The sequence below is a fragment of the Triturus cristatus genome, chromosome 9, assembly GCF_964204655.1.
Source record: "Triturus cristatus chromosome 9, aTriCri1.1, whole genome shotgun sequence".
Taxonomy (NCBI): domain Eukaryota; kingdom Metazoa; phylum Chordata; class Amphibia; order Caudata; family Salamandridae; genus Triturus; species Triturus cristatus.
In genome coordinates this window covers 939,105,645-939,120,329 of record NC_140592.1, presented here as the reverse complement: position 1 = coordinate 939,120,329, position 14,685 = coordinate 939,105,645, and the positions used below count along the sequence as shown (strand labels likewise).

Here is a 14,685-nt window from a genome sequence, read left to right as displayed (position 1 = left end):
GAAACTGCACTGTGTCCAGAACAGCTCAGACGAAAGGGAGTGTCTGACAGGGAGCTGCGTGGACTTCAGCACATTGATGATGAACTCCAGTGAGTGCAGGAGGTTTGGTGTAGTCTGGAGGTGGGAGATGACTGCCTGGGGTGAGCAAACCTTCAACAGCCAAACTTCGTGGAAGGCTAAGTCTAGGACCCATGACTTCCGCAAATTTGCTGCAACCACCGCCATCACCTTGGTAAACACCTGAGGGGCGCTGATAAGGTCAAAGGGAAACACAGAAAACTGAAAGTGCTCTTGGCTTACAGTGAACTGCAAGTTATGTCTGTGGGCAGGTAGGACCGAAATGTGGAAATATGCATCCTGCAAATCCAACACTACCATCTAGTCTCTCAGGTCTAGGGTAAACAGGACTCGAGCGTGGGTCAGCATTTGTGATTTCTCCTTTTTCAGGAAGAGATTGAGAAGGGGCAGGTTTAGGATAGGACAAAGTCCTTCATCCTTTTTGGGCACCAAAAAGTAGCAGGAATAGAAACCACAATCTGCTTCTAATGCCAGCACCCTCTCGCTGGCTCCCTTGGCGAATAGAGCCAATACTTCCTGACGGACCAAGGAGAGGTGGTCCTTCATCAGCCAGTCATAAGTGGGTAGCATGGGTGGAGAGGTGGCCACAAAGGGGATGGAGTAGCCCATTTGGACTATCTGTAAAACCCAAAGGTCTGATGTTAACAGCATCCAGTGGTGCAGGTGATGGCGTACCAGGAGGGTCGGTACTGCAGCAGGCGCTGAGGAAGGTCTCGGTTTCATAAGCGGCGCTTTAGATCCAACAGCGAATCTAAGCGGCCCAACTGGTGCCAAGCGTGAACCCGCCGACAGGGATCCAGTGGGGGCCTTTCCTGAACTCGTGTGGTCTAAAGGCGCTTCAAAGGGGCCGAGCTGCCCGAATATATGAGATGCAGGGCCTCATAGAATTTTTTCAGGTGGGTGGGGGGTCACTCCGGCTCCAGGAAAACCAGGGAAGTTGGAGTGGACCCTGTCTCACGCTCTGCCAATGCGCAGTCCTGGTGTGTCGTCACTCCCACGTATCGTCAGAAGATCTAGACAACATGGCTAAGCGAAAGATCTCTTCAACTTCTTTGATTTTTTCTTGCTGTGGGCATTAGCCAACAACTTTGAACGAGATGACAGTCGCTAGGCCTGGCTCTGCGAGCAATCCGTGGACCTTCCGCACGACCGGGATCTTGAACGTCGCGGTCATCCAAGATTGGATGGCAAAGAGCTTGATAGAATGCTCCCTCTACACCTTTGGGCGCAATATGCGGCAGTCCTTGCAAGTCTTTGAGTCATGATGCCTCTCCAAGCACCACAGAAAAAAGAAGTGTGGATCTGTCAAAGACATCTGCCTGTGATAGGCAGGACATGGTTGGAAACCAGTGATATTCGATGGGGACATCCCTGTCACACCAGGAGAGAAATCTCTTAAAAATGTTTGACAAAAAGTTGAGAAAAAAACATTCAAAAAGCAACTAAGGGTAGCTCTTCACGGATCAGTGCTATCTGGTTTAGAAAGGAAAGAACATTACCACCCACCGATACAGGGGTAATGCTCGAAAAATTCCAGATCCAGACTGGTGCCTAGGGAAGATTCTAAGGCAGTAGTTTTCAACCTTTTGACTCCTGAGAACCCGCCACTGACTCACCACTGGAAGTCGGGCACCCCCCAGCAATTTGCATGAATTACATTTCAAACATTAAAACAGTTATTCGCAAAATACACAAACAAGTATACATCAAACAAGTACTTGAATTACTAAATATTTTATATTGAAAAAATATGCAAACATCGAAAAATGTTAATGGAAAGCTTGGTGCTGCATCTTGGCGATTAACTTTTCAATGTTTGGTTTTATTACATAAAGTTGAATCCTCGCGTAGTTTAAAAGCACCTCTCATACCACTGTAGGGAGGGTGTTGGACCGCTATTCATCACACACATACAGAGACAAGGAATCGTACAACAAGAACTACAGCTCTTCTGCAGAAAGCTTGGGTAGGTGCTCATGACCTACCCCCTGGGAATGCGTCATGGACCTTTGGGGGTCCGCGGACTATAGGTTGGGAAACACTGCCTTAGGGGACAGTATACATTTTGTCCGATGGCTTCAACATGCAAATCTCCAGCCTTGGGATCAGGCCAGAAATTCCCACCGAATTTGAACAAACCTTCATAAGGTGTCTTGCAATTCGCGCTTTATATATATCCATGTCAACATTCTAAATCGGTCATACCTTACTCCAAGTTACATCTCCAGGATCTAACAGGGAGCGTCTTTGCTCTGTCTTCGGAGCCGGTCTCCAGATGTGGACCTACCTCAAGTCCCATGGTCGTGCGAGTTGCTGACCGACTGTTGGGCGTGGATCATTGATTTACTTTACCAGGGTACAGGGCATAGCTTGCATAATGCCTTGTGGGAACTGATATTTGGCATCTTCTCTCACCCAGACTCAGATAAGTCCTTGACTAAATTCTTACATCTGGCCTTCTTGTTAGCAAAATGCCATATTACAATACTTTGGAAGGAGTCTACCCCACCAATGGTACAGTCCTCAGGCAAGACTTCAGTCCCCTGGCTGTCGTCTGAGAAGAGAAAGCAGGCTTCTGCAAGTACCCGTTGCCCAATAGAGGGATTTTCTAGTTGAAGCGTTTACGCAAGGCATCAAGGATGATACCCATCACCTTTGAGCATTCCTCTGCTGTTACACTAGATCTTCGGTCTCCTGCTTTGCTAGTTGCTAACTGACTGCTTACATTTTGGGCATTGCAGCCTACAGATATTTCTTAGGATAGACTGGGTTGCTAGCAATTGACTGTCGCACGCCACTACTGCCCATTGGGTCTGCAGGTTTGGAAAGGAATATGCTGGGGTAGGGTGGACGGGATAGGGAGATGCCATAAGTTGGGGGAGAGGGGTGACTTGAGCTGTTTCTAATAAATTGAAGGAGGTGTACGGTAATAAGAAAAATTACATGCTTGAAACACGGTCTTCTGGAGTACTACTTGCCTTGACTGTATACTGCCTTGTTACTATTGCAGGGAGTTGCAGCCATAGTTGAAGTTTATTTACCGCATGGCTGTTTGGTGCTGCTGCCTCATGTATACTGTGACATTCAAGTGTAACCTTGGATGGTGGTGAGTGTATTTGTCAAAGGTGTCATGGGGTTAAAAGCTTGCTGGATGGGGTAGACTTTCAGTAGATCACTAAAAGCATACAGGTGGGAAGATGAACAACAATCAGTCTAAAATTTAGCATTAAATGTCAGATTTGAGCATCATGACTGGGAAAAGAATAATAACAGTGTAATAGCAGGTATCTCTTTGACAAAGCCAAAACCAGGGCTGCTGTTTAAAACATGCAAAAGACAGAGAGATCTCTTCTTTTAACTTTATTTTTATTCAATACATGTCTCAGAGTACAAACAAGTCAACGTCTCAGTTATACTAGCCAAGTGGCTATAAATACCACTCAAGCGCATGAAGCAATTTTAGAAAATATAATTAAACTCAACATATACTCCTTGAGTAGAGTTCAAGTTTAGTTGTTTCACTGAGGAGAAAGGAACCGCCATATAGCAAACATTTTTGTTACTCCAAATGCAACCCTCCTATGATGATTTCCCCCCACCCTCCTCCTCCCTCAAGATCGATACAACTGGAAAAATATGACTCCCCTAGTCTAAGAGTTTCTTCCCACCTCAAGAAGGGATTGAGCAGAGACACATATGTTGGAGTGTGCAAGGGCCCAGGCCTTTAAGCAGTAAAACCAAGAGTGGAGATGCAAACAAGAAAAGAATCGAGAATGCCTGGAGAAAATATATGGAGGGGTGAAAGTGGAGTGTGCATAAGTGTGAGAAAAGACCCTGGGACAAGATGGTGCCCTCTTGATTTTGGGGTGTGGGGGTGGATTCTTTATTCATGGCGGTAGGCAGGTGATTGGGAATTAGGGTAGATTTAAGGCTGTGGGGGAAGAGAAAGTTAGATAGGGGGAAAGGAAGGGAGCAAGACACAGATCACTTGGTCAATAGTTATGGCTGGCACTTCATTCTCAAAGCTTCAAGGATGGCCTAAAGAATGCAATGGACGTGTTATTGATATACACAAAGTAAAGGTTAGTCGGTACAAATTCAGGATGGGCTTGAGCATTTGGCCTAAGAATGAGGTGGTACTGCTGGAGAGACACTTCCTTCTCTTTAAAAATGTGCCAATGAAGTTGCCTGATGTTTGTCACTTCCAGAGATATTTAGAACACTGAAGTACTGAGAAGGTAACCTACACTGCACGCCAAGGGTGTATGACCAACAAATCATGAATGCCTACATTTGGGGATTGTCACATATGGTGACGGCATGTGTTTGTGATTCTAGTGTGATTTCAGTAGGGATATGGAGGATACTGCATGGTGCGTTTCGCTGTATGAGGTCAGCTATGTGCAGTCTTTTCTTGTGGACAGATGTGTGCATTGTTTCGTTGAGCATTTCAAAAAATTCCTCAATCTTCCAGCTAGTACATTAAGGTTTCTTATGGTGTTGCATACATTGCTGTATTTTGTGGTTGATGGTCATCTTCTGGTGTCCTTGTTTGCTGCACTGTGCATTTTATGCTATAAATTATCTATTAGGTTGACCTGTGGCCGAGGTTGTATAACATTTACACCCTGTTGTACTAGTTGATACACGGTGGATTGTATTGTAGGCCTGTGGTACTGATAGCTTATGTTATGCATTGCTAATATTTGTAATTTGTGGAAAAGAGATACAAATCATCCAAACATTTATACATTTTTAAGTGCCTTCCTATTGTACCTTGTAGATTAAGCAAGTACTGGCTCAGAAACATGGTACAAAATACTTGGCACCACCAGATGTTGTATTGCTCAAATAATACAATTTCAGACGCAGGCAAAGAATATACTACAGATATGTCATGCAAAAAAGACAAACTTACCTGGATAGCCTTCCAAACTTGTTCTGACGTTATTGACAGAGGGATAAATCTAATAAGAAAGATGATATCACAGCCTCATTATCAAGCACATTGCATAAGTGCATATTTCACAGAAAACCTCAATTTACTATTACTAAAGTTTAACTGATATCCGAGTCTAGTGAAGCTACCAATATTATTCCACAAATTCCAAATTTAGTTTTTTTGTGTTTTAATATTTCTCTATTGAATAACCATCAGTTATGTAAACTTAATTCAACTAGTCTCATTATTTGGTCCGACTCCCATTTTCCTGAATTTAGAATAATGACTGCATCCAGTCCATAGTACTCGCTAATTTTGTCGAAAATACGGTTACGGAATTCCATGCCTGACTACACTAGTGTTTTTGAATATCTACACCTTACTTAAACAAATGCAGTGTACTTACCTGGTCAGGAGATTCCACAAGGTAACCCAGGAACCTTCTGGTACTGTGTAAGAAATTGGATATTGGTTGGGGGGTAGGGGGTAGGGGGAGGGAGTCAGGGTGAAAGCCCTACTCAAGCTTTAACCACAATCCTTCTCAGGGGAAACTACAAAAGTCTCTAAATTCACCTCTCATTAACCTTCTGGTAGCTCAGCACAAATAAATAAATATTTATGCAGCACACAAACAATAATAAAATGAAATCACAAACCAATTTGGAAAAATAGGATACACTTTTAAAATTACGCTAAAGGATTTACATCCAATCAGTAGAACCGGAGTTATGAATTGATAAAGATTTTAGTGAAATCTAGCATCTAAAAGATCAAAGCGTAACCCACAGGTATCTGGTCGTGGAAAGACCGGGGCAAAGTCAAAAGTTAAGGCCCACCGTGATGGATGGAGCTCAGGTAGGATAAACAAAGTGGATTGAGCACAGGCTCAGCTTACATTCAGACTTCAAAGACATTTTGATGGAAAAATCCAGGAAAAAGTAGAGTTTAGTAGGGCATGCTGCAGGCTGTGTCCGAGGAGGAGCCATCGGCGCAGGGAGCAGCTGTACAAAGTCTTGGTGAAGCTGTCAACGATGGCGTTAAAAGCTCAAAGTGGGAAAAGCTGGGATTTCCAGGCTCAGGAGGTCATGGTCGACACTGATAAGGAGCCTCTTGCTGTCAAGTGCGGCGAAGATTTTTACCTTCGGGCTTAGACAACTTTTTGGAAGTCGAAAACTTCCAGCGGGATGAAGCTAAAGGCAGTAGCCAAAGAGGACTCCATGAGGCCAGAAACCGTTGCTCTGTGTTCCAGCAGAACAGGATTTGCTGCTGCAGAGAAGAACATAGAAGAAACTAGCGTGAAGTCAGGAACCTTGGGTAGATCTGATGGCAGGTATGTCCTGGTCTTTGTCGGTTCTTCTGCCACTTTTTGGTAAAAACAATTTTAAGTCCCAACTTTAGGGTTAGACAAGAGAAGTACCTCTAACACCACTTCCAAGGATTCATCACCTGGGGGGCATCAATTACAGGGGTGGGGTTAGGAGTCACTTCAGCATAGGGCATAGGGCACGTACACGGTTCAAGTTGTCTGGAGCGTGTTATGTCCCTGTAGCTCACTTAGGATGCCAGCCAACTTGCCCTTAAAATCACTCTGGTAGTCCTGGGTTCAAGAAGCAAGGCAGGCTCAAGCATTAGGGCTTTCCTCTGGGAGACAAGGCTTCTGCAGCAGGGAAGTCCTCTGGGGAGCAAGGCAGTCCTTCAGAAGTCTTCCAAAGGTCCAGGAGTGCACTGAAAGGTTGCACTCAGGATCATATATTTATATTTATACCTGGCGCTAGCGTTTGAAATGTGGGGCATCCTGGGCTCTCTGGTTTTAGAAAATTGTTCCCTTCCACTGTCAAGGCTCCAAGAAGTCTGGGCGAAAAAAGACCTGTATCATGTTCCTTTGTGTGTGTTTGCTGGAAGCACCGCTTTGGAGTGTAATTGTGGAACGGAACAGCGCTGACCCCAGACACCCTGGCAGAATGGCCTGTCCTACCAACACCTAGTACATTTTGTCACACTTTTTGGGAGGAATACACAAACGCCAACAGCAGAGAAAATCACAGTCATGTGAAGCAGGGCTCTGGCAGCAGGCACCAAATGGTTAGGACAAGAAAATGTCAACTTTCTCAAAGTGTAATTTTCAGAATTGTGATTTAAAATCCAATTTCACCAATAAAGAAGATTTTAAATTGCAATTCATTTGAGTCCAAACATGACATTTTTACCTGCTCCCAATCAAAGTTACCACTTATTAAATGTAACCCAATGTTATCCAATGGGAGATATAGGCCTTAGAGCAGTGAAAAACAAAGGTAGAAGCTTTTCACTATGAGGACATGAAAAGCTTAGTTCCACTTTTTAAATATATTGCACTCTGTCCTACTGGCTGTTTTAGGCGTTCCTTAGGGCTGGCATACATGTATTATTAGAGAAGGTTTAGGCCTGGTAAAAGGTTTATTTTACGAAGTCGAATTGGCAGTTTAAACTGTGCTCCAGGCTGCAATGGCAGGTCTGAGATGTGCTACTTTAGCTGGTGGCACAATGAGTGCTGCAGGCCTACTAGAGCAAAAAGAACAATAGATGGTCAGAATGGAGAACAATGTCATACCTTCACCCCAGTAGAGAGATCTGGGCCTAAACCTATCCCTTTTTTTTGCTCCACATGCCATTCCAGTTTGAAACCAGCCATACGCAAATCAGTCTTCACCCTACTCCCTATGGGAACAGTCCAGCCCGGACTGCCAGGCCAGGTCCTGCTTGGACTGTAAATAAGCATCCTAGGGTTAAGCCCAGATCATTGTGACTGGGGGTGAATGTTTGCATTGTTCAGCATTCAATCCATCATTTGTTTCTTTTGCTTTTGTCGCCCTAAGTAGGAAGGGTATGCCCCGAGATGGGTCCCATGCTCACTGCGCCACTAGATTCAAGCTATCCTGGCTAATGAGAGGTGATGCCCTGAAACCGGTCCTGGGATGCATGTTTCCGGTCCAGAGAGGACCTGGCTATGCAGTTTGGGCTGGACTGTTCCCATGAGGCACAGGGTCAAGACTGATTTGCATATGGCTGGGGCCAAACTGGGGTGGGGTGGTGGGCAAAAGAACAATGGATAAAACACAGATCTTTGTGACTGAAGTGAATGTTTGCATTGTTCAGCAATCCACCCATCATTTGTTCCTTTTGCAGGCCTACTAGAAGTTAATTTAAAGGCCAAGGGCACAGGTAGTACCACATGCTACGGCCTTACAAGAAAATTAAATGTACTAATCAGATATAGGCCAATTTTAGCATACTTTAAGGAGAGAGCACAATCACTTTAGCACTGGTTAGAAGTGGTAAAGTGCACAGAGCTGTAATGCCCCAAAAAAACGAATTCAGAAAACAGGAGAGGTGAAAGCAAAAGTTTTGAGGGTGACCCTGCAGAGAGGGCCAAGTCCACCACAAAGCCACTATTTTGTGCCAAGTTAAAAAAAAAAAAGGCCTGGTAAATGTTTTAGACCAGGAGACAGGAGAATGCTGTTTTGATTGAGATGCCAAAATGCCATGCAACAGTTGTAAGTTACATTGATCAACCTAAATGTGGCAGTTTAATCCGTAATCACAAAAGTTATTGCTCTCTCCGTTTCTTTTTGTAGGCCCGACAAATGCACTTGTGGATATAAGAGCACTTTCAAAGAAAATATAAGCACAACAAGTATTAGAATAGCCTGTTCCATTTCTTCCAGTCCAGTCTTTGAAATGATCAAATATCACATATGTGAGGAAATGCCTCTTTTTTGCACAGTTACCTCTAAAGTTTTGGACAGATGCTGTGGTTTTTCCACTCAGAGTGCACGTAGGCCAGACCTCAGTGCCAGTGTTCTGACCCTTAACAGTATATGCTTGATTGGCTTATACCCAACTGGTATAACTTTACTTACTCACAAGGCCCTAGTATGTGTTATCAGGGGTACCCAGAGCCTGTAAGTTAAAGTGTCCCACAAGGCTGCAGTACTTATTGTCCCATCCTGGAGGTGACAACACGAAAACATGACTCCCAGTCTGACACTGCAGACTGGCAGATTAATATTAAACAGCTAACTCTATTTTACCATTTAAATTAACAGAAAGGCCCAGACTTCCCTTTTTCTTTTTAAGATAAATAAGTCACCTCTACAGCAGGTCTATCAAGTCCTAAGCCAGGGTATTGTATATTAAAAAGTAGGACATGTATTTGTACATGTCCTAACAGAAAAAAAAACAAATTGTTTTTTTTACTGTTGAAAGCAATTACCCCCTTCGGCGAGTACAGTGTTCACTTCTCAATGGGTCTACAAAAGTCGGCCTGATGCCCAGGTTGAACTTAATGTAACTTTTTAAGTGCTGCAACTTTTAAAAAGTTGCACTCTGTTGCCCAAGTTTTCCAGTGGCCATTTGCTGACGCTTGTCACAAGACAGCCTTCTGCCCTCCTGGGGACAAGTGTGAACGACTGCCAGGTGTACGAACAATAGAGGCCTGCCGTGGGAAAAGGCGTAACCTCTCCTTGGCAGGAAGCTACACAGGGTGTGAACCCAAAAATCGAGCTCTTTTGAAGGGCAAATGGTGGACACACACAGGTGGGGCTGCTTTTTTGTTGAGGTAGACGGGTTGGCATCGGGGAAAGAGGAGAGGTCAGTTACTAAACTGATTTTTTTATCGTGGACGTATAACTCTAAGGTCAAACCTCTAGGATGCTGTACCAAGCTCCACACACCAAAAGAGAGATTCTACTATCTTAGCAGTGGGCAGAATAGTGCACTTTTGGATACCTAGATGCCCCACATTGCAGGAAGATGTCATCAGGCAGGGAGGGTACTAGAAGCCAATTGGCTAGTAAGCGTTGCATCCCGAGGGCCCTTTCTGGGCATCAATATGGCACCCCTGGCACCCACAGCTTGGATCACATCTGGACTAGAGAGAGAGTACCAAAGAAGGTCTGCCCTGCTGTTACCTGGACCTGGCAAGAGAGAGGCGGCACCAACCACTGGACATCACCTGCTAATCCTTGAACAAGCAAAGAGAGGACTGTACCTGTGGTGCTTGCCTCATGGAAAATTCACTCCAGAGCCCCAGACAGAGAAGGTGAACTTCAGGAGTCAGATGTCTGACTTTTTGTTACAGCAGCAGGGCCACAATAGTGGAAGGAGCCTGTTCTGGCAAGTCAGTAGCCAAAATCGCTTGACCACAACTGACCACCGACATGCAGCCTGAACAGCCAAGTCACGACACTCAAAAGTTGCACTTGAGTCTACCAGATGCAGGAGAGCCATCAAAGTGCAGTTTGGTTGCCCAAGACAAGCCCCAGACTTCATGAAAGGGAACCGATGGTCTCATTGTGATCGGAGACCAGTAGTCTAGTGGCAACAGGACTTTTGCTGGATCAACGAGGACTTAGAGGGACATAGATCCCTGTTGCCAAAGTCATCCCACCTGGACTGGGGACCAAAAAAAAGCCCCGAGAAGACCCACGTCGACCGAACAGAATAATGAGCATCTTACAGAATCCTGTGATTTCAATCACAACATTTCCATAGAAGTCTATGGTGTTTTACCCGTAGAGCCTTGACTAGAGACTGCTTTGGTGTAAAGGTAACTGTCCTACTACTCACTAGCTTCCCTGACCTTGCTGAACATGAGCTGGAGTGGTGAAAGACAGCTCTTTAAAAGTTCTAAAATATTTCCAACTTTGCACTTACCAATGCTTGTTCCCATTTTGGAGCAAAACCGTGAGATTTAAGTTTTATTCAAAAATCTATATCTCTGGAATCCTTCAGTGAAGTTTCTTCTTTTAGGTGTTTAAAAATTTAAACAAATTACACCCTATTTTTATAATTTGGTGTAGGAATTTTTCGTGTTGCAACACTTTTTTATTTTTTTTGGGAACTTCTTACTGCTTTACACTTGTTCCTTTGCTTAAGCTTGACTGCTCGAAGCCACAGTTACCAAGGGTTGAGCTAAGGTTTAGCAAGCAAGCCTCACTGGACACAAGTTGGTTTAATGAGTGTATTCCATAGTAAGGTCACACAAGACCACTATAAAATACAACCCAATTCCTCACATGGGTGGCAGCTGTGGGATCCAGAACAGGTGTTTAGTTGTACCAGACAAGTAATAAGTTAGTAACAACTGAAAAACCCACCAAGTTCACACCTGAGAAAAAGTTAGATAAATGGCTACGATCTTATGAGAGAGCTATGAGAATGAGGAGGGTGGGTGTCCACCACTGGAGATCCCTGTTGTGGGAACTGGTTGCCAACAGCAGGGAGGAATAGGCTCCTGACACTAAAGGATAAGGAGTTTTATGAACACATGAAGGAGGCACTCATTGATCATTTTGGTCTAACCCCTGAAGAATACAGACAGAGGTTCAGGAACTCTTGTAAGGGGTCAACATAGACCTTGTGGATGCTTCTGTCAAGTCACTGGAATGCTGGATTAAGGGGTAACAAGGGAGATACCTATGAGAGGCTCTACAATTTAGTGGTGAAAGAGCGTATACCAACTAACTGTACTTCAGAGAAGTAACACCAGCAATTGGTCAATTCTAAGTTATCTAGCCCTAGAGAGCTGGGGAAGATAGCTGATGAGTGTTTACGCACTAAGATGCCCAAAAACTCCCAAGTAAGTAATAAGAAAGGAGTACCTCTCTCTTCCCCCCAGGGGAAAGAAGGAGGCACTGATAAAACCAAGGAAGCTCCCAAAGAGTCACCAAAAGATGCCCAAAGAGTGGAGCCCAGGGCTACATCCCATTCAAAGGAGGGGTGGTACCTGGAAACAAATTATGGCCCTTCAAAGCTTGGGGTGTGCTATGACTGCAAACAGCCAGGGCACAAGAGGGGAGATCCTGTGTGCACCAAGAAGTCACCCATTGTTGCCCATCCCAAAGGCATTGCTAGTGTATCAATGCGGTGGCAGCTGCCCCTGGGACTTACAAATGGTACACAGAGCATACATTAGTTTTCCTGGGTGGGGATGGAGCTAAACCCTTGGCCCACTAGCCGCCAAGCATGGAGAAATACAAGTAGTGGTAAAAAATCAATGGGGTTAAGGTACAGGCTTTGAGAGATACAGGTGCCAGCATAACCATTATGATGATCAAGCTGGTCTCACCAGACCAAACACCCCCTGATGAAGTACACCAGATTGTAAACTCTGACAATATCACAGTCACATGCCTCCGCAGTGAAATACTAAGTGGGGAGGGGTTACAGGCCCTAAGAAAGTAGCAGTGCTCCCCACCAGCCCATTGTGGTATCTGCTGGAAAATGGCCTTGAGATTTCTCCCTGGGCAGAGGTAAAGAGAAGGAGTCATGCAGAAATACAGGGGTTTCCCGCCTGGGTATGCATCTTCACTAGAGCACAAAAGGCCTTGAGGAAAAGTCAAGGGATCTTGGAGCCAGGAAGAATAGTCCAGGATCTTATTGTTAAATGGAAGGGCACGAAGACTAGTATGTCCTGGATTCTAAAAACGTAGCTGCTTCCCTGAGAGACTTGTCAGAGTTGGCAGAGCTTCAAGGTAAAGGTGGTCCCCCCAGAGAAGACTTGAGCCAGGGATAAAAGACCTGCCCAACACTTGAAGGCTAAGACAGCTAGCTGTAAACAGGAAGACAGTTATGCCAGTGGTAGCCATAAGGCATACTGGGGTGAGGGAATCCTGTACAACAAGGCAAGGCGCCCCAAACCAGGGGAAACTAAGAGAGTGGTGGTCCTCCAACACTACAGAAAATTCCTACTTCACCTGGTTTATGCTATCCCTTTAACTGTTACAACAAACAAATGATGGACGGAATGCTGACAATGCAGACATTCTCCCCCAGTCAAGAGATCTGGGTTAAATCCATCGTTCTTTTGCCCACTATGCCACCCCAGTTCAGACATGGCCATATGCAAATCAGTCTTGACCCTGTGCCTCATGGGAACAGTCCAGCCCGAACTGCCAAGCCATGTCTTCCCTGGACCGGAATCAAGCATCCTAGGACCGGTTTCTGGCTATCAGCCCTCATCAGCCAGGATAGCTTGATTCCAGTGGCGTAGTGAGCACGGGTCCCACGTCTGGGAATACCCATCCCACTTAGGGCGAAAAGCGTTACAACAAACAAATGATGGACGGAATGCTGACAATGCAGACATTCTCCCCCAGTCAAGAGATCTGGGTTAAATCCATCATTCTTTTGCCCACTACGCCACCCCAGTTCAGACATGGCCATATGCAAATCAGTCTTGACCCTGTGCCTCATGGGAACAGTCCAGCCCGAACGGCCAAGCCATGTCTTCCCTGGACAGGAATCAAGCATCCTAAGACCGGTTTCTGGCTATCAGCCGTCATCAGCCAGGATAGCTTGACTCCAGTGGCGTAGTGAGCACGGGTCCCGCGTCTGGGAATACCCATCCCACTTAGGGCGAAAAGCGTTACAACAAACAAATGATGGACGGAATGCTGACAATGCAGACATTCTCCCCCAGTCAAGAGATCTGGGTTAAATCCATCGTTCTTTTGCCCACTACGCCACCCCAGTTCAGACATGGCCATATGCAAATCAGTCTTGACCCTGTGCCTCATGGGAACAGTCCAGTCCAAACTGCCAAGCCATGTCTTCCCTGGACCGGAATCAAGCATCCTAGGACCGGTTTCTGGCTATCAGCCGTCATCAGCCAGGATAGCTTGACTCCAGTGGTGTAGTGAGCACGGGTCCCACGTCTGGGAATAACCATCCCACTTAGGGCGAAAAGCGTTACAACAAACAAATGATGGACGGAATGCTGACAATGCAGACATTCTCCCCCAGTCAAGAGATCTGGGTTAAATCCATCGTTCTTTTGCCCACTACGCCACCCCAGTTCAGACATGGCCATGCCAGAAACCGGTCCTAGGAAGCTTGTTTCCAGTCCAGGGAAGGCATGGCTTGGCAGTTTGGGCTGGACTGTTCCCATGAGGCACAGGGTCAGACTGATTTGCATATGGCCATGTTTGAACTGGGGTGGCAGAGTGGGCTAAAGAACGGTGATGGATCAAACCCAGATCTGTTGACTGGGTGTGAGTGTTTGATTGGTTCTGATGCTCCGTCCATCACCACCCCCTTTTGTATCGCTTTGTTCGCCATAAGTTGGCAGGGTATGCTCAGACGTGAGTCCCTTGCTCACTTTGCCACTGGATTCAAGCAAGCCTGGCTGAAGATGGCTGCAATGCCAGAAACCGGTCCTAGGAAGCTTGTTTCCAGTCCAGGGAAGGCATGGCTTGGCAGTTTGGGCTGGACTGTTCCCATGAGGCACAGGGTCAGACTGATTAGCATATGGCCATGTCTGAACTGGGGTGGCAGAGTGGGCTAAAGAACGGTGATGGATCAAACCCAGATCTGTTGACTGGGTGTGAGTGTTTGATTGGTTCTGATGCTCCGTCCATCACCACCCCCTTTTGTATCGCTTTGTTCGCCATAAGTTGGCAGGGTATGCTCAGACATGAGTCCCTTGCTCACTTTGCCACTGGATTCAAGCAAGCCTGGCTGAAGATGGCTGAAATGCCAGAAACAGGTCCTAGGAAGCTTGTTTCCAGTCCAGGGAAGGCATGGCTTGGCAGTTTGGGCTGGACTGTTCCCATGAGGCACAGGGTCAGACTGATTTGCATATGGCCATGTCTGAACTGGGGTGGCAGAGTGGGCTAAAGAACAGT

The 14,685-nt window shown here is 45.7% G+C and overlaps 1 protein-coding gene across 5 annotated transcripts in view; it reads right to left on the bottom strand.

Annotated features, from left to right (window-relative positions):
* Positions 1-14,685, bottom strand: part of TDP1 (tyrosyl-DNA phosphodiesterase 1) — a 984,975-nt gene that overhangs the window by 638,166 nt on the left and 332,124 nt on the right. For all 5 annotated transcript variants that reach the window (XM_085626517.1, XM_085626518.1, XM_085626520.1 and 2 more), the window contains exon 11: positions 4,997-5,045. In XM_085626517.1, the coding sequence (XP_085482643.1) occupies positions 4,997-5,045 (49 nt within the window). The remainder of the gene's footprint in view (positions 1-4,996; positions 5,046-14,685) is intronic.